This window comes from Typopeltis vanoorti, chromosome 5, assembly GCF_054136105.1.
Source record: "Typopeltis vanoorti isolate ZY-2024b chromosome 5, IOZ_Tvanoo_1.0, whole genome shotgun sequence".
In the NCBI taxonomy this organism is placed as follows: domain Eukaryota; kingdom Metazoa; phylum Arthropoda; class Arachnida; order Uropygi; family Thelyphonidae; genus Typopeltis; species Typopeltis vanoorti.
This window is the reverse complement of record NC_143553.1, coordinates 27,937,614-27,958,493: the sequence shown is the minus strand read 5'-3', so window position 1 is coordinate 27,958,493 and position 20,880 is coordinate 27,937,614. Positions and strand designations below refer to the sequence as shown.

The 20,880-nt window shown below is 35.2% G+C and overlaps 1 protein-coding gene across 2 annotated transcripts in view; it reads right to left on the bottom strand.

Moving 5' to 3' along the window:
* Rrp5 (Ribosomal RNA Processing 5) overlaps nucleotides 1-20,880 on the bottom strand; it is a 681,802-nt gene that overhangs the window by 608,918 nt on the left and 52,004 nt on the right. For both annotated transcript variants that reach the window (XM_090392300.1, XM_090392301.1), the window contains exons 4-5: nucleotides 19,652-19,822; nucleotides 16,162-16,326 (exon numbers count right to left, since the gene is read on the bottom strand). In XM_090392300.1, coding sequence (XP_090248426.1) covers nucleotides 16,162-16,326; nucleotides 19,652-19,822 — 336 coding nt within the window. The remainder of the gene's footprint in view (nucleotides 1-16,161; nucleotides 16,327-19,651; nucleotides 19,823-20,880) is intronic.

Genomic DNA, 20,880 nt, shown 5'->3' with positions numbered 1-20,880 from the left:
GTCCAACTTCAGATGCAAGAACCATGGCTGTCATGGTGCCAAGAAGAGTTAATTCATTTTGAAAGGGAGAAAGTAATAAGGTGATGTACGAATTCATTGCTAACATGCAAAATTGCATACTTTATACTTAAAATTTTCCAACTGTTTTAAAAGCAAAATAGTTACCACTTTAAAGACTAGAATTTTCATAAAAGAAAAGCTAATTTTCCAATGTATAATAATAAACACTCACTATTGATTACCCTTTATTATCAGAATGGATTTGCCTTCTTCAGCCATGGGTCTCACATCTGTGGTGGGACAGTAATATGGAATAAATGAATAAAACTACAGATGTTGAAGAAAAGAAGTTGCAATCAAAGAGTTGTGGACTAGTAAACAGACAGAAAACAGGATATTACTGAGACATAAGTAGAGAGGAGATTTTTGGATACAGTAGAAATTTTTCAATATCAAGAGAAAGAAAATGGGATCATTACTAGAAAGTGCTAGAAAAAAAATAGCCAGAAAGGAAGTGGAATAGTAATAATAGATTAAAAGTAAATTTTAATCTGGCGAAATGATAAGAAAGTGGAATATGTTGATGGAGGAAATGAGAGTATATCAGTAATTGAATGGAAGGAAGTGTATTACATCTGTAAATTGAATTCTATTCTGTTATCCCTAGGGTATGAAACTAAGTTTTATATGGATTCCTCAATGAATTAAGTACTTACAAATAAAGAAGAGTTTCAATTTTTGATTGCAGAATAGACAAAGCAATAACTAATTGGATTTTCTCTATGTTGTACTATTCTATCACTTAATACATAGATTAAATCAAAAGATTAATTAATTTTGAAATCAGCATGCGGAAGGATTGAAAAAAAAAAAAAAGGAATGGAAGCTATATAGAGCATGAAGTATGATGGACATATATCAATAAAACTTAAATATATTGGTATTTAACTTTTATAGATACTTAATATATTCCTATTGGTATATTTCCAATAATTCTCAACCATTTGTCAAAATGAAAATCTGATCCTGACAACCTGGCCTATGCCAGTCATCTAGTTCCACCATCTGATCAATTGCTCTGAATTATGTAGTGCAAGAACTGCAAACACACTAAAATATTCTCACATATTTCAACATTTCTGGTTCAAAATTATCTACTAAGCTGTATAACTGAGAGGAGACCTCCACATAGTCTTTAAAGGAATGAAGAGAACCAACAAGGGCTTCTGAAATAATGTCCAATCCTCACCTTCTCATGTTGCACCCTGTTAGGTATCTACTGGACACTGAACGAATGAGGATGGGCTGGCAATTTGGGATTTAGCCAACCAAATTGTATTCTTATTGGCTTAAACCACAATACAAAATGATGGTACAACATGACAGAACTTTATGTCGGCTGGGGTATCGCCTGGTTAAACAAGGCCCCCGTTGTTTTCACCAGGGCGAACAGCGAAAAGTCAGATACCGGAACAAATCGTAAAACACACCACAACTTAACATCATGAGAGTTCAAGATCGGCACTATCAACATAAGAAGCCTGAATGGCAAAGAAATGGAGCTAGTACAGGAATTGGATAAGTACCAGATTGGCATAATAGGGGTGACTGAAACAAAAAAGACAAAAACTGGTGAGATCTTTCTGAGCCATAAATGCAAAATGTTATATTCAGGCAATGACAACCAAGGAAAAGAAGGAGTAGACATAGTATTCAACACTAAATAGTAGGCTAATCTTCTTGAATAGCAGGCAGTCTAAAGTAGAGTGATGTGAGCAAATATAAGAATGGAGAAGGAACTGGACAATGAGACTCATTTGTGCCTATGGTTCCACAGAAGGTTCTGCTAAGGTAGAAGTGGGGGAATTTTTTGAGGATTTAGAGAAAGCAACTGACAAAATGAAAAATGAAAACTTAGTCCTTGTTGGGAATCTAAATAGCAGAGTAGGAAATGACTGTCAGACATACAAAAATCTTTTCTGAAAATTTGGAGAAAAGAGCAAAGCTAATTATAATTGCAAATACCTGTTGGATTACTGCTCAGGACATAGACTGGTTATTACTAACACCATGTTCCAACATAAAAATGTGCACAAATTCACATGGATAGAAGAGGCAAGGAATACGAAAAGTCTTGCTGACTATGTTACTGTTGATAATGATGTGTTCTCTCTGCTGCAGGACACTAGAGTGTACAAAGGATTTGAAATTGGAAGTGATCACCATTTTGTCTTGAGCAGGATAAAATTGAATTTCATATTGAGAAGGACATGTAAGAAAGTTTTAAAGCAAATAAAATATGAGCAGCTCTCAGATGTGAACTGCAGACTAAAATACACAAAGATTATTGAAGAAAAAAATGAAAGAGTTTGAGAACAGGAACCAAATCTTGGAGATTCAGTGGCACGCTCTGAAGAAAACATAGACGATTCAGCCAGAGAGGCATGTGGTGAAGTTCTCTGCAAGGAGAGAAAAATCTGAACTCCGTGGTGGACACAGAAAGTTAAAGAGGCAGTGAAGGAAAAGAAGAAAGCATATCAAAAGTTAATGGCAAATAAGTCATCTTGTGCTCTTAGAGAATACAGATACAAATGTAAGAAAACTGAACAGTGCGTAAAACTAGCTAAACAAAAGTCATGGGAAGACTGGTTAAAATATTCTGGAGGTTGCTGAAGAAGCTCAGAAACAGAGGAAAGAGTGCTATAAAAGGAATTAGAGATGATAAAGGTGACATGAAAACTGGAGATATCCTTGAAGTATGGAGTGATTACTTCGAAAAATTGCTAAAGGAAACAATCAATGGTAAAAAACACTGACCAGGCATGCAGTCAGAATATTATCCATACTTGAAGTAAAAAAAGCCATCAAAAGCCTCAAATGTGGAAAGGCAGCAGGAGTAGATGATATTCGACCAGAAATGGTCAAGTATGGAGGTATAAAAGTCTTACAGTGGCTGCAATGCATAGTTCAGAAGGCCTGGGCAGAAAGACGAATTCCAGATGATTGGAGTAGAACTCTCATAGTACCCATATATAAAAAGGGAAATAACACTGAATGTGAGAATTACAGAGGTATTTCCCTACTGAGTGTTCCTGGTAAGATCTATGCAAGTATACTTGAGAAACGGTTGAGAAGGATTGTGGAAGAGAAGCTTGGTGAAGAGTTGGATTCAGCCCAAATAGAGGCTGTCAGGATCAGATTTTCACTTGACAACAAATAGTTGAGAAATCATGGGAATATAACAAAGATCTGTATTTAAGTTTTGTAGATCTAGAAAAAGCATATGATAATGTACCAAGAGAGAAGCTATTCAAAATGCTACAGTTGTATGGTGTCAGTGGGGCATTATATCAAGCAATACTTAGTCTTTATTTGAGTTGTAAGTCAGCAGTTAGAATTGAAGGAAGTACAGGAAGATGGCTTAATGTTAAATGTGGTGTCAGACAAGGATGTACATTATCTCCTTTGTTATTCATTATCTATATGGATTACATTATGAACGAAAGTGGCATTAAACCTGATATCAAAATTGGAGATGTTAATCTCAGCTCATAGTACCCATATATAAAAAGGGAAATAAAACTGAATGTGAGAATTACAGAGGTATTTCCCTACTGAGTGTTCCTGGCAAGATCTATGCAAGTATACTTGAGAAACGGTTGAGAAGAATTGTGGAAGAAAAGCTTGGTGAAGAACAAGCTGGATTCAGGCCAAATAGAGGCTGTCAGGATCAGATCTTCACTTTACGACAAATAGTCGAGAAAGCATGGGAATATAACAAAGATCTGTATTTAAGTTTTGTCGATTTGGAAAAGGCATATGACAAGGTGCCAAGAGAGAAGCTATTCAATACGCTGCAGTTATATGGTGTCAATGGGGCATTATATCAAGCAATACTTAGTCTTTATTTGAGTTGTGAGTCAGCAGTTAGAATTGAAGGAAGTACAGGAAGATGGTTTAATGTTAAATCTGGTGTGAGACAAGGATGTACATTATCCCCTCTGTTATTCATTATCTATATGGATCACATTATGAAGGAAAGTGGTATTAAACATGATATCAAAATTGGAGATGTTAATGTCAGCTCTTTGCTTTATGCGGATGATGTTATACTTGTAAATAAATCCGCTACAAGTCTGCAAGATTCTCTGACTAAATTGAATAACTGTTGTAATAGATATGGTATGAAGGTCAGCAATAAAAAGACAAAGACAATGAAAATAGGCAGAATCATTGAAAATGTCAACTGTGTTGTGAATGGAGAACCTGTGGAACAAGTAAAACATTTCAGCTACTTAGGCACAATTTTTACTGAAGATGGTAAACTAAATATAGAAATAGACAACAGAATCAGCAAAGCTGGTATCGTGGGAAGTCAATTGAATAAATTCATATGGAATAAGAAAGAAATTAGTCGGAACACTAAATTAGCTGTATACAAGACTGTGTTCAAACCAATTTTAACTTATGGATCTGAGAGCTGGGTCAGAAGTAAAACACTTGACCAAAGACTAGAGACCGCAGATATGAGAGTCCTGAGAAAGATTAGAGGCGTGAACAGATGGCATCAATGGCAATATCATATTAAAAATGAGGATATTAGGAAAGAACTTGACATTGTCAGCATCCAGGAATGCGTTAGCAGAGCTAATCTCAGATGGTATGGTCACTTAAATAGAATGGGAGAGGAAAGATTAGCAAAACAAGTGTTCTCTGCCAGGTTGGCAGGAAAACGACCCAGAGGAAGACCAAGATATAGGTGGATTGATACGGTACAAAGTGCCTTAGACGATAGAAATATAAGATCTGATAATGTTGGAGTCTTGACAAGTAACAGACTGATTTGGAGGAAAATTGTAGATAGGAAGTTAGTAATGATGTAATTTTTTCATGTAGTACTGTCATATCCTGTACACCCCTTGAGGGTACATGGCAGGAATTTGATGATGATGATGATGATGATGATGATAATCTCAGCTCTTTCCATTATGCAGATGTTATACTTCTAAATAAATCCACTACAAGTCTGCAAAATTCCCTGACTAAATTGAATAACTGTTGTAATAGATATGGTATGAAGGTTAGCAATAACAAGGCAAAGACAATGAAAATAGGCAGAAGCACTGAAAATACCAACTGCATTGTGAATGGAGAACCTACAGAAAAAGTAAAACATTTCAGCTACTTAGTGAAGATTTTTAGTGATGATGATAGCAAATTAGATATGGAAACAGACAACAGAATCAACACAGCTGGTATAGTATGAAGTCAACAGAATAAAAATATATGGAATAAGACAGAAATTAGTCAAAACACTAAATTGGCTGTATACAAGATGGTGTTCAAACCAAATTTAACTTATGGATCTGAGAGCTGGGTTAGAAGTACACTTGACCAAAGACTAAAGACTGCAGATATGAGAGTACTGAGAAAGATTAGGGGCATGAACAGATGGTATCAATGGTAATATCATATTGAAAACGAAGATATTAGGAAAGATCTTAACATTGTTAGCATCCAGGAATGTGTTAGCAGAGCTGATCTCAATTGGTATGATCACTTGAACAGAATGGGAAGATTAGCAAAACATGTGTTCTCTGCCAGGTTTGCAGAAAAAAGACCAAGAAGAAGACGAAGATGTAGGTGGATTGATATGGTTAAAAGTGCCTTAGAAGACAAAAATATAAGATCTGATAAGGTTGGAGTTTTGACAGGTAACAGACTGATTTGGAGGAAAATTGCAGATAAGAAGTTAGTAATGATGTAAGTTCTTCAGGTAGTACTATCATAATATCCTTTACACCCCTTGAGGGTACATATCAGGAATTTGATGATGATGAAGGAGTGTTAAGGATTTTAAGATTCTATATGATAAATATGTTGTCAGTTGAATGAACCTCTAGTCTGCTGATTCCATGGAGTGTGTAATAATAATATTAATAATTTTTTCCTAATTATTTCATCAACAACAAATCTCAGTAAATATGGTTCTGTAAAACTTCTTAAGGTATGGAGAAAACTATAATTGCCTTTTCACATTCCAAATTTCTGATGGATTTTTTTTTTTAATGTAAAATATTGATAGATATTCTTGATATTTTCCTCTTCAATATTTTCTAGCACCATAGAAATATTGCTGGAGACAACTTTCTATGTTGGTGTTATCATCTAATATTTTGTATGGTACACTTTCCTAACTTTCTGAGCTTCTTCAATAGCCTCTAGAACATTTCACCTTTTTGATATTACTAATCTTCTGTATTCTTACCAAGTAATTCCATGACTTTTGTTCAGCTATTCTTATATACATCTCAGCTTTTTCTTAAATTTTTCTCAGGGCACAAGTTCACTTATTTGCAATGAACTTTCAAATATATTTTCTTATTTTTTAAGATTATCCTCTTTAACTTCTTGTATCCAACCACTATGAAATGCAGATTGTTCTCTCTTCTTGCAAACAACCTCACAACATACCTCCGGCACCAAATAAATGTTTCAGTTTGCCACTTTTCATTTCTAACTGAATCATATTTGTATATCTGAGTCTAAACATTCACCTCTTCAAGTTCTTACATATTTTTCATTCTTGATGTTCATTTCTATCCTGCTCAAAACTAATCGGTGATCTCTTGCTATTTCAAATTTCCTTATGATCTCAGATAATACTATCAATAACCACATAAATGAGATTTTTCTTGTGTTTTCTCTCCAAGTGAATTTATGTACATCTTTCTGTCAGAACATGGTAGTAGTAATGACTAGTCCATATCCTGAACAGAAAATCAGCATGATTTACTTTATTATTAGATTTACTCCTTTCTCCAAAAATTTTCTCAAAACATTTCCATATGTCTAGTATTCACTTCATATTCTGCTGTTTGGATCTCCAACAAGGATTAGCTTTTCCTTTCTCTTTGTCAGTTGCGTTCTCAAATGAGAGTGATGACCTCTATTAATTCTTGGTGCTATGGCATGTGCTGTGCAACCATTTGGGACATATATCTATGGTTTTGGTAGTCAAACAACTCTTCATCATCATCATCAAATTCCTGCCATGTACCCTCAAGGGGTGTACAGGATATGACAGTACTACATGAAAAAATTACATAATTACTAACTTCCTATCTACAATTTTCCTCCAAATCAGTCTGTTACTTGTCAAGACTCCAACATTATCAGATCTTATATTTCTATCGTCTAAGGCACTTTGTACCATATCAATCAACCTATATCTTGGTCTTCCTCTGGGTCGTTTTCCTGCCAACCTGGCAGAACACTTGTTTTGCTAATCATTCCTCTCCCATTCTGTTTAGGTGACCATACCACCTGAGATTAGCTCTGCTAACGCAATCCTGGATGCTGACAATGTCAAGTTCTTTCCTAATATCCTCATTTTTAATATGATATTGCCATTGATGCCATCTGTTCACGCCTCTAATCTTTCTCAGGACTCTCATATCTGCAGTCTCTAGTTTCTGGTCAAGTGTTTTACTTCTGACCCAGCTCTCAGATCCATAAGTTAAAACTGGTTTGAACACTGTCTTGTATACAGCTAATTTAGTGTACCGACTAATTTCTCTCTTAATCCATATGAATTTATTCAATTGACTTCCCACCATACCAGCTTTGCTGATTCTGTTGTCTATTTCTATATTTAATTTACCATCTTCAGTAAAAATCATGCCTAAGTAACTGAAATGTTTTACTTGTTCCACAGGTTCTCCATTCACAACACAGTTTACATTTCCAATGATTTCGCCTATTTTCATTGTCTTTGTCTTTTTATTGCTGACCTTCATACCATATCTATTACAACAGCTATTCAATTTAGTCAGAGAATCTTGCAGACTTGTAGCAGATTTATTTAGAAGTATAACATCGTCTGCATAAAGCAAAGAGCTGACATTAACATCTCCAATTTTGATATCGTGTTTAATACCACTTTCCTTCATAATGTGATCCATATAGATAATGAATAACAGAGGGGATAATGTACATCCTTGTCTCACACCAGATTTAACATTAAACCATCTTCCTGTACTTCCTTCAATTCTAACTGCTGACTTACAACTCAAATAAAGACTAAGTATTGCTTGATATAATGCCCCATTGACACCATATAACTGCAGCGTATTGAATATCTTCTCTCTTGGCACCTTGTCATATGTCTTTTCCAAATCGACAAAACTTAAATACAGATCTTTGTTATATTCCCATGCTTTCTCGACTATTTGTCGTAAAGTGAAGATCTGATCCTGACAGCCTCTATTTGGCCGGAATCCAGCTTGTTCTTCACCAAGCTTTTCTTCCACAATTCTTCTCAACCGTTTCTCAAGTATACTTGCATAGATCTTGCCTGGAACACTCAGTAGGGAAATACCTCTGTAATTCTCACATTCAGTTTTATTTCCCTTTTTATATATGGGTACTATGAGAGCTCTACTCCAATCATCGGGAATTTATCCCTCTGTCCAGGTTTTCTGAACTATGCAGTGCAGCCACTGTAAGACTTTTATACCACCATACTTCAGCATTTCTGGTCGAATATCATCTACTCCTGCTGCCTTTCCACATTTCAAGCTTTTGATGGCTTTTTCTACTTCAAGTATGGATATTTATTTCTGACTGCATGCCTGGTCAGTGTTTTTTATCACTGTGCTGTCATCACTGATTGTTTCATTTAGCAGTTTTTCAAAGTAATTACTCCATACTTCAAGGATATCTTTTTCTCCTGTTTTCATGTCACCTTTATCATCTCTAACTCCTTTTACAGCACTCTTTCCTCCATTCCTAAGCTTCTTCAACAACCTCCAGAATATTTTGCCACCTTCCTGATATTTATTTTCTATATTCTTGCCAAAGTCCTCCCATGACTTTTGTTTAGCTAGTTTTACACACTGTTTAGCTTTCTTACATTTGTCTCTGTATTCTGTAAGAGTAAAAGCTGACTTATTTGCTAGGAACTTTTGATATGCTTTCTTCTTTTCCTTCACTGCCTCTTTGACTTCCTGTGTCCACCAGGGAGTTCTGATTTTTTTATCCTTGCACACAACCTCACCACATGCCTCTCTGGCAGAATCAATCAATGTTTTCTTCAGAGTTTGCCACTGAATCTCCAAGGTTTGATTCCTGTTCTCAAACTATTTCATTTTCTTTTCAATAATCTTTCTGTATTTTAGTCTACAGTTCACATCTGAGAGCTGCTCAACTTTTATTCGCTTTAAAACTTTCTTACATGTTATTCTTTTCAATATGAAATTCAATTTTATCCTGCTCAAGACTAAATAGTGATCACTTCCAATTTCAAATCCTCTGTACACTCTGGTGTCCTACACCAGGGAGAAAACATCACTATCAACAATAACATAGTCAATGAGACTTTTCTTATTCCTAGCCTCTTCTCTCCATGTGAATTTGTGCACATTTTTATGTTGGAACATGATGTTAGTAATAACCTGTCCATGTCCTGAGCAGAAATCCAACAGATATTTGCCATTATTATTAGCTTTGCTCTTTTCTTCAAATTTTCCCAAAATAATGTCTCACAATCATTTCCTACTCTGCTATTTAGATCCCCAACAAGGATCAACTTTTCATTTTTCATTGTGTCAGTTGCTTTCTCTAGAGCATCAAAAAATTCCTCCACTTCTACCTTAGCAGAACCTTCTGTGGGACCATAGGCACAAATAAGTCTCATTGTCCAGTTCCCCATTCTCATATTTGGCCACATTACTCTACTTGAGACTGACTGCCATTCAAGAAGATTAGCCTCGTATTTTGTGTTGAATACTATGGCTACTCCTTCTTTTCCTTGATTGTCATTGTCTGAATATAACATTTTGTATTTATTGCTCAGAAAGATCTCACCAGTTTTGGTCTTTTTTGTTTCGGTCACCCCTATTATGTCGATCTGGTACTTATCTAATTCCTCAGCTAGCTCCATTTCTTTGCCATTCAGGCTTCTTACGTTGATAGTACCGATCTTTAACTCTGGTGATGTTGAGTTGGGGTTTGTTTTCAGATTTGTTCCAGTAGCTGACTTTTCGCTGTTCGCCCTGGTTCCCTGGCGAAAACAACGGGGGCCTTGTTTAACCGGGCGACGCCCCAGCCGGAATGAAATTTTGTCACGTTGTACCATCATTTTTTATTTTGGTTTAACCAATAAGAATACAATTTGGTCGGCTAAATCCCAAATTGCCAGCCCATCCTCGTTCGTTCAGTATCAAAGTAGATACCCAACAGGGTGCACCACGAGAAGGTGAGGATTGGACATTAGGTCAGAAGCCCTGGTCGGTTCTCCGCATTCCTTTAAAGGCTATGTGGAGGTCTCCTCTCAGTTATACAGCTTTGACCCTTAAGCACCCCCTCAAACAACTCTTCAATAGTGATAATCTTCTCATCTGTGAAATCTGTGAAGAGGATATTTCTGTGTATGTTGTTCAAGTACCACCAGAGAAGTGCCTTTGATTTTATCACACTCTGCCGCATAAGTTGTGGTGTTAGGAAGCATTCAGTAGAACGATGATAGGCTTTCACCCTTATATCATTAGTTAGTACACGTGATATTGTTCTCTGCGAAATGTTCATATCTCACAACACCGCTTTTTCAATTCTCACAGCATTATGGCAGTGGTGCACCTTCGCAGCCCTCACACACAAGCTGTTCCATCCTAATACAGAATAGTCGACTTGTTCTTTGGTCGTCAGATACGTCTTTTGTATCATTATAATGGTTAATAGCCCGATACACAAACATCCTATTGATCCGAAATGTTTTTAGCATGTTGAAAATAACAGGTGAAATGCTATTACAGCTAAATGTTTCTCCTAATCTTCCCAATGCATGTTAACCCATATAGCTAGACAACTCTCTCTCTCTCTCTACTGATAAACATGCGAATGTTGGCTGCATGCAGCACCACTATTGGAAATGAGCTCATGCAATTCTGTGGGCAGTGCAATGGTGTGCAGAAGTTGTAATAGTATTTATGGCAAGACCCTGTATATTGTAATGTACATCTCTAATTCTTCTGTGAGTATCTTCTCTCTTTCCATTGATATATCTTAAATGGATGGTGCCTAACTTTAATTTTGCTGAAGCTGAATTTGAGTTAATGTAGTTAACTTTTTATTGTTCACTCTAGTTCCCTGATTAAATATAGCAGGAAATTTGTTTAACTGGGACATAATACCAACCAGCATGATTTAGCATGTTGTGCCATCATTTTCTTTTGGCTTAATGAGCCAATACAGAATATAATTTAGCTGACTTAATCCCAAATGACCAGTCCATCCATTTGGTATCTAGTGGCTACAAACAGGGTGCACCACACGAAGGTGAGGGCTGAACATTGTTAATCCTCATTAAGCCTATTCCAATCTAGATTTGCAAATAAACCCTTATCTAGATTTGAGTCTTAAAATTATATCTCTATTTTTTCTTCTTTTTTTTTTCCAATCATTTTCAATGTAAAATTAATTCTTTTTCATCTCTATGCTTTTATAACAATGATCATCATCAAATTCCTGCATGTACTCTCAAGGGGTGTACAGGATATGATAGTACTACATGAAAAATTTACATCTTTACTAACTTCCTATCTACAATTTTCCTCCAAATCAGTATGTTACTTGTCAAGACTCCAACATTATCAGATCTTATATTTCTATCGTCTAAGGCACTTTGTACCATATCAATCCACCCATATCGTGGTCTTCCTCTGGGTCGTTTTCCTGCCAAATTGGGAGAGAACACTTGTTTTGCTAATCTTTCCTCGTCCATTCTGTTCAAGAGTGACCATACCACCTGAGATTAGCTCTGCTAACGCATTCCTGGATGCTGACAATGTCAAGTTCTTTCCTAATATCCTTGTTTTTAATATGATATTGCCATTGATGCCATCTATTCACACCTCTAATCTTTCCCAGGACTCTCACATATGCAGTTTCTAGTCTTTGGTCAAGTGTTTTACTTCTGACCCAGTTCTCAGATCCATAAATTAAAACTGGTTTGAATACTGTCTTGAATACAGCTAATTTAGTGTTCCGACTAATTTCTCTCTTATTCCATATGAATTTATTCAATTGACTTCCTACTATACCAGCTTTGTTGATTCTGTTGTCTATTTCCATATTTAATTCACCATCTTCACTAAAAATAGTACCTAAGTAGCTGAAATGGTTTACTTGTTCCAGAGGTTCCCAATTCAAAACACAATTGATATTTTCAACAATTCTATCTATTTTCATTGTTTTTGTCTTTTTCTTGCTGACCTTCATACCATATCTATTACAACAGTTATTCAATTTAGTCAGGGAATCCTGCAAACTTGTAGTGGATTTATTTAGAAGTATAACATCATCCACATAAAGCAAAGAGCTGACATTAACATCCCCAATTCTGATATCATGTTTAATTCCACTTTGCTTCATAATGTGATCCATATAGATAATGAGTAACAGAGGGGATAATGTACATCCTTGTCTCACACCAGATTTAACATTAAACCATCTTCCTGTACTTCCTTCAATTCTAACTACTGACTTCCAACTCAAATAAAGACTAAGTATTGCTTGATATAATCCACCATTGACACCATATAACTGCAGCGTATTGAATAGCTTCTCTCTTGGCACCTTGTCGTATGCCTTTTCCAGATCGACAAAACTTAAATACAGGTCTTTGTTATATTCCCATGCTTTCTCAACTAATTTTAATAAGAAGATCTGACCCTGACAGCTTCTATTTAGCCTGAATCCAGCTTGTTCTTCGCCAAGATTTTCTTCCACAATTCTTCTCAACCGTCAAGTATACTTGCATAGATCTTGCCAGGAACACCCAGTAGGTCAATATCTCTGTAATTCTCACATTCAGTTTTATTTCCCTTTTTATATATGGGTTCTATTAGAGCTGTACTCCAATCATCAGGAATTCGTCTGACTGTCCAGGCTTTCTGAACTATGCAGTGCAGCCACTGTAAGACTCTTATAACACCATACTTCAGCATTTCTGGTCGAATATCATCTACTCCTGCTGCCTTTCCACATTTCAAGCCTTTGATGGCTTTTTCTACTTCAAGTATGGATATGTATTCCTAACTGTATGCCTGGTCAGTGTTTTTTACCACTGTGATATCACTGCTTGTTTCATTTAGCAATTTTTCGAAGTAATTATTCTATACATGAAGGATATCTTTTACTCCAGTTTTCATGTCACCTTTATTATCTCTAATTCCTTTTACAACAATCTTTTTCCATTTCTGAACTTCTTCAACAACCTCCAGAATATCTTGCTACCTTCTTGATATTTATTTTCTATGTTCTTACCAAAGTTTTCCCATGACTTTTATATAGCAAGTTTTACACAGTGATTAGCTTTCTTACATTTGTCTCTTTATTCTCTAAGAGCACAAGCTGACTTATTTGACAGGAACTTTTGATATGCTTTCTTCTTATCCTTCACTGCCTCTTTAACTTCCTGTGTCCACCATGCAGTTCTGATATTTCTATCTTTGCAGACAACCTCACCACATGCCTCTCTGGCAGAATCAATCAGGGTTTTCATCAAGGTTTGCCACTGAATCTCCAAGGGTTGGTTCTTGTTTTCAAACTCTCATTTTTTCCCCAATAATCTTTGTATATTTTAGTCTACAATTCACATCTGAGAGCTGCTCAACTGTTATTCGCTTTAAAACTTTCTTACATGTTATTCTTTTCAATATGAAATTCAATTTTATCCTGCTCAAGACTAAATAGTGATCACTTCCAATTTCAAATCCTCTGTACACTCTGGTGTCCTACACCAGGGAGAAAACATCACTATCAACAATAACATAGTCAATGAGACTTTTCTTATTCCTAGCCTCTTCTCTCCATGTGAATTTGTGCACATTTTTATGTTGGAACATGATGTTAGTAATAACCTGTCCATGTCCTGAGCAGAAATCCAACAGATATTTGCCATTATTATTAGCTTTGCTCTTTTCTCCAAATTTTCCCAAAATATTTTTGTATGTCTCACAATCATTTCCTACTCTGCTATTTAGATCCCCAACAAGGATCAACTTTTCATTTTTCATTGTGTCAGTTGCTTTCTCTAGAGCATCAAAAAATTCCTCCACTTCTACCTTAGCAGAACCTTCTGTGGGACCATAGGCACAAATAAGTCTCATTGTCCAGTTCCCCATTCTCATATTTGGCCACATTACTCTACTCGAGACTGACTGCCACTCAAGAAGATTAGCCTCGTATTTTGTGTTGAATACTATGGCTACTCCTTCTTTTCCTTGATTGTCATTTCCTGAATATAACGTTTTGCATTTATTGCTCAGAAAGATCTCACCAGTTTTGGTCTTTTTTGTTTCAGTCACCCCTATTATGTCGATCTGGTACTTATCTAATTCCTCAGCTAGCTCCATTTCTTTGCCGCTTCTTATGTTGATAGTACCGATCTTTAACTCTGGTGATGTTGAGTTGAGGTTTGTTTTCAGATTTGTTCCAGTAGCTGACTTTTCGCTGTTCTCCCTGGTTTTCCTGGCGAAAACAATGGGGCCTTGTTTAACCAGGCGACGTCCCAGCCCGCATGAAATTTTGTCATGTTGTACCATCATTTTTTATTTTGGTTTAACCAATAAGAATACAATTTGGTTGGCTAAATCCCAAATTGCCAGCCCATCCTCGTTTGTTCAGTATCCAGGTAGATACCCAACAGGGTGAACCACAAGAAGGTGAGGATTGGACATTAGGTCAGAAGTGCTGGTCGGTTCTCTGCATTCCTTTAAAGGCTATGTGGAGGTCTCCTCTCAGTTATACAGCTTTGAACTTTAATAACTATGATTTATGCACTAATCCTGAGTTCATTTATTTAGAAATAATAATTTTTAAATGATTCTATGATATTTAGAGAATGTCTGCCCTCAGAGAAATTCTGAATGGAATTCCAAGATCCACCAACTCAAAACAGCTACCGAATCAGATAAATATGATAAGCAGAAGTACTAATAAAAAGGCAGATATACTAATTCCCAGGTGGAGTTCATCATTTTCAAGTAGTACATAACTCTTGTGCTGAAGGCTGTATTCTTGCATGCTCTCTGTCACTTATCTTTTTAAGTTCCAAGGACAAATACCAGTTTGCTACTTGGCTATTTATCATTAAAAGAAAAGATAGTTGAATATTCAGTAAAGATTTACATTTTGGCATTAAGTAATCTTTATCTGGAATTCCAAATTTTTTTAATATTTTTATTGAAACTATAATAGTGCTTGCTGTAGTGAGAGTCATAAATGTGATAGCCGTAGATAATCTAGATTTTAAAGAGATATGTTGTGCTAGTCATATTATCTTTAATAAATAGTCTATTACATATAAAAATGAAGAAATTAGTTTCAGCTCTGCTATCACTTAAGGAGAGCAGCCATCTTTCATATGCTAATATCTATCAAATCCCTTGATTCTGCCAATTCTCCTACTCTTAACAAGCAACTCAATCAGCAGAAATCAGAATGGACCAAGTTTGCATCAGCTTGCCTTGATCAGAAAAGTCTTGTGAATCATGCCACCTGACTAAATATAAAGTCCATGTTTCTCCATTGATTAATATGGCCATTTGTTCTCAGAAACTGTGCAAAGCTGTCTGCATCTAAACGAATCTGAACCATAGTGATGTATGTTTATTTCAAAAATACAGAAAAAAATCAACTGAAAAAAATAATAATCTTGTAATTATATTAACATACTAGTAATTATGATTTTGGAATTATATTAACATACCAGATATTATAATTTTGGAATTATATTAACTTAATTATGTTTAATTAATTAAACATAATAATATAAAACATGATTGTGGGCATTACTATTACTGGTCTGATCAAAACTAATAGCAAACGTTCTTTTATGCAAGCAGCAGCAGCAACTGCTATTTGTAAAGCAGTATTCATTTGTTTAAATAGTTCCACTTTGATGGTGTTATGGAGACAAGGATAAAATATTATTTTCTCAAATTCAAAATTTTGCCTTTCATACATGAATTAAATCACATATTAAACACAATATTAACAGTTACTGAACAGAGAAAAAAAATTCAACTATTTAAATTTTATTCAATTTTTTTTCCTTTTCTCTAATAAAGGACAATCAATGCCCTTTGCTCTACATACCATTCCATGAAATAAACTTGAGGGATGAATTGACTCATTGACATCCTGTGGATTCAAAGACAATATAACTCTTTTCTTTAATTTTGCAGGATCTTGATGGGTTGTTATTACTTTGCAACATAGCATCTGTCCAACAGTAAACATTGCTTGAAGGGTGACCACCAACTTTGATAAAAAGGTGAAAGCAAAAATAAACAAAATTAGAAGCATCTTAAACAACTACCATTCTGAAAGCATAATCTAATTCTAAGCAAGAAATTAAAAACAATCCTCACTTTTACCAATTAAATCTCAAAAAGTGGTAAAGGTAATATAAACAACTTAAAAAATTCAGACAACTGAATGTTCTAATTAAGCTTGGATTAAGACGAGTTAGCAAATTTCTTCCATGGCATTCTTTTCCAGATACTTAAGCTTTTAACTGAGGTATCTGCAAAACCAAAAGAAATAGTACTCTGTTTCCACAAACAAATACGTAGAAAATAATAGAGAAGATCAGCTAAAAGAATACAGAGAAAAATGTGAGATAAGCTATGTGTAAAAGCTAAACAAAAGTCATGGTAAGACTTCAGTAAGAATATAGAAGATAAATATCAGGAAGGTGGCAAAATGTTCAGGATGCTATTGAAAAAGCTTACAAATAAAAGAAAGAGTACTATAAAAGGAATCAAAGATGATATTTCATCTTTGATTCCTTATTAATCAAAGATAAGGCTATCCTAGATTTCTGGAGTAATTACTTTGGAAGACTGTTAAATGAAACAAGCAGTGACAGAGCTGTAGTAGTAGATTTTCAAGAGAAATGCAAACTGGAGTATATATCAATATTTGATGTAGAAAAAGCAGTAAAAAGCTTGAAATGTGGAAAGGCAGTTTGAGAAGATGATATTCGACCAGAAATGTTCAAATATAGTAATATAAAAATTTTGCAGTAACTACACTGAATAATTCAGAGAGCCTGGTCAGAAGGTTGAATTCCAGATGATTGGAGCAGAGACTTCAGAGTACCCATCTATAAAAAAGGGAATAAAACTGAATGTGAGAATTACAAAGGAATTTCTCTACTAAGTGTTCCAGGTAAGATTTATGCAAGAATGTTTGAAAAGAGGGTGAGAAGAATGGTGGAAGAAAACTGGGAGAAGAACAACCTGGATTCAAGCAAAAAATAAAGGTTGTCAAGATGAAATTTTAACTTTAAGTCAAATAGCTGAGAAATCATGAGGGTATGACAAGGATCTACACTTAAAAGTTTTGTATCTGGGAAAGGTATACGACAAGATGTCCAGGAAAAGCTTTTCAAAACAGTACAGTTTTATGGGATAAATGGAACATTAAACATAGTCTATATTTAAGTTGCAAGTTGGCAGTTAGAATTGAAGGAAATATAGGAAGATAGTTTGATGTAAAATCAAGTGTAAGAAGAGGATGCACAACATCAAATATCTGTTATGTACCCTCAGGGGATGTACAGGAGTACAATATGAAAAAGTTACACCATCACTAACTTCTAATCAAGAATTTTCTTCCAAATCAATCTGTTATATGTCAAGATCCCAATATTATCAGATCTTATATTTCTATCTTTTAAGGTGCTTTTTTACTGTATCAATCCATCTAGGTCTTCCTCTAGGTTGTTTTCCTGCTAACCTAGCAAAGAACACTTGTTTTGCTAATTTTTCCTTTCCAATTCTGTTTAAGTAACCATACCACCTGAGATTAGCTCTACTAACACATTCCCTAATGCTAACAATGGCAAATTCTTTCCTAATATCCTAATTTTTAATGTGATACTGCCATTGATGCCATCTCATCTGTTCACTCCACTAATCTTTCTCAGAACTCTCATATCAGAGGTCTCCAATCTTCTTAAATGGCAGGTAGCACCAACTAGTGATGGAGGCAACCATCAAAAATGAAATTTATTGGAGCCTATATCCCACAGAAGGTTCTAGAAAGTAAGTGGAGAAAATTTTTCGTAGCTGACAAAGAAAAGGAAAAGTTAGTCCTTGTTGATTATCTAAACAGAAAGCAGGAAATAAATACAAGAATACCTAAATGGTTTAGAAACGTCTGAGAAAAGAGCAAGCTAATAATATTAAATAGTAAGTGCCTGATGGATTTTTGGTAAAGACATGGACCAGGCATTACTAAGACAATATTCCAAAATAAAGATTTACAAACTCACATGGAGAGGGGATAAATAAGTCTCAATGACTATGGTAATGTTGGTAATGATTAGCTTCATACTGGTTCAGGAGAGAGAGAGGAGTACAGAGGTGGATTTCAAATCACCATTTAGTTTTCTCAGCAGGAGAAAAAATCCACTTACTGGAAGCCTGAAGTGGCTTGAAAAAGTTTGGTCTCTAAAGTAGTTTTCAGACTATGTAAAAAATATACAAAATTGATAAAATTAGAAAAAAAAATCCTTAGCCCACCTACTGTACAAAATGTACTATAGGTTTGCAAATAACCTTTCATGGGTGGAAGCAACATAATGTGTGTGTGTGTGTGAAAGTTTTAAAAGAATCAAACTGGAGCAGCTTTCAGAAATGAACTATAGACTCAAACTAGAAATATTGATTTGAAAACAAGAACCAAAAATTGAAAACTCAGTACCAGACTGCAAAAAAAAATGTGTATAATTCAGCCAGTGAAGTAGAGTTCTATTTTATTATTATTGTTTATTTATTTATTTTTTATTCTTTTTTTTTTTTATTTTTGCCTGATGGAGTTCTAATTCCCTCCTCCCATCCTGCAACAATGGTGGTGGGGGGGGGGATAAAAAAAATATAAAAAATTAGAACTTCATGGTGCTCAGTAAGTTAAAGAGAATGGCACAACAAAATAAAAAGCATATTAAATGTGCCTATCAAGTAAGTTGGCATGTGCTTTGAGAGATTACAGAGAAAAAAATTAAAAAAGCAAATCAATGTGTAAAAGTAGATAAAGAAAAGTAATGGGAAGACATTGCTAAGAATATAGAAGATAAATATCAGGAATGTGAGAAAATGTCTGAAGACTAGTAAAAACTTAAAAATTGAGGAAAGGGCACTAAAAGGGAATCACTATCATTACTGATTCCCTTTTAGTGCAAGACATAAAGGTGGCATGAAAACAGAAAATAAGGGATACTGTAGATATTTAGAATAATTACTTTAAAAGATTAAATGAAACACGAAGTGACAGAATGGTGGTAGAAAATTTTTAACATTACAGCAATCTCCAACATTAAAATTCTTCTTCAACAACATAAAAGAAACCATTACACATCTGTCACACACAAAAGTTAACTGCAGAATTTTACTTAATTGTATATGACTATTTCTTTGCTCATCATCATGATTATCGATCTTTTATTTATGAAACAAGAACTAATTTAAACTAAATACAAAATCCACTTGCACACAAGAAAATTAGAACGCATATCTCTAAGAGTTTAATTATTTTCAGAGAATAATTTACACTTCTTTATTTAAAAAGAATTCCTTACCTCATCTGTACTGTCTGGATCCTCAGCATAACTTTTTAATAACTTACTATAGGGATATGAAATATTAGTAATCGGGACTATTCCAACCACTCCTCCAGGCAAGACAATTTTAATTTCATATTCAAAAACATCTACAACACAGCCCAACACTACCATCCCAGTGACTACTGTCTGCAAAAATAAATAACTTTCTATATAATGAACTCTTCAAAAATAAAAGACATATCAATCCAATCAACAAAAGAAAAGATTAAATAAAAGAAATGTAGATATCCTCTACATTACTTGGTACATACCCTTGAGAAGAATAAAAAAAACAGGTGTCCTACTTATGAGTTTCATATTAACAATTTGCTTCCAATCACCAGAAAGTACCCTCAAGAGGTGTATGGAATACTATGATTATACTACATATTATTATTATTATTATTATTGTTGTTGTTGTTGTTGTTCCGGGCAACTCCAAGGAGTCGACAGACTCATTGAGGGAGGCCCTAACATCATGTCAAAAACTATTCAACATTGACAAAGTATCTATCATACGTTGCCTTGAACTCATTCACGGTCGTAGTACCAAAACAGACTCTGGAAGCTTATTCCACTCATTCACCACTCTCCAAGTAAAACACCTAGCTCTAACACCTTTGTCAACCACGCTCTTGCCTAGCTTCCATGCATGGCCCCTAATCCCCCCACCACCAGTCATATTTTCAAAAATATCTTCTGGATCAATCTTATAGAAACCCTTCAGTAATTTGAATGTCTCAATCATATCACCCCTCCTTCGCCTATCGTCCAATCTCTGCAACCCACAAATCTTCAAGCTATTCTCATACGGTTCATTCCACAGACCTGTTATCATCTTGGTCACTCGTCTCTGGATCCTCTCCACTTCCTCCCCATCAAGAAGAAACCCTGGTGCCCATAACTGGGCACAGTAGTCCAGATGGGGTCTTAAGGCTCGATACAGAGGAATAACAACTTGTTTGTCTCTGCATGTTAAAGTATTTTTCAGAAGCCAAGTGATTTGATGAGCTGATTTAGCCACTTTTGCAATGTGCCCCCTAAACTTCAATTCCCTATCCACCAACACTCCCAAATCCCTGGCCTCATCAATCTCCTGGAGTATGGTTCCACCAATGACCAATGCGATATACTGCTGCTATTCTTTTCACCCCAAAGTGCATAACCTTACACTTTGCCACATTAAATTGACATCCATTTTTCCT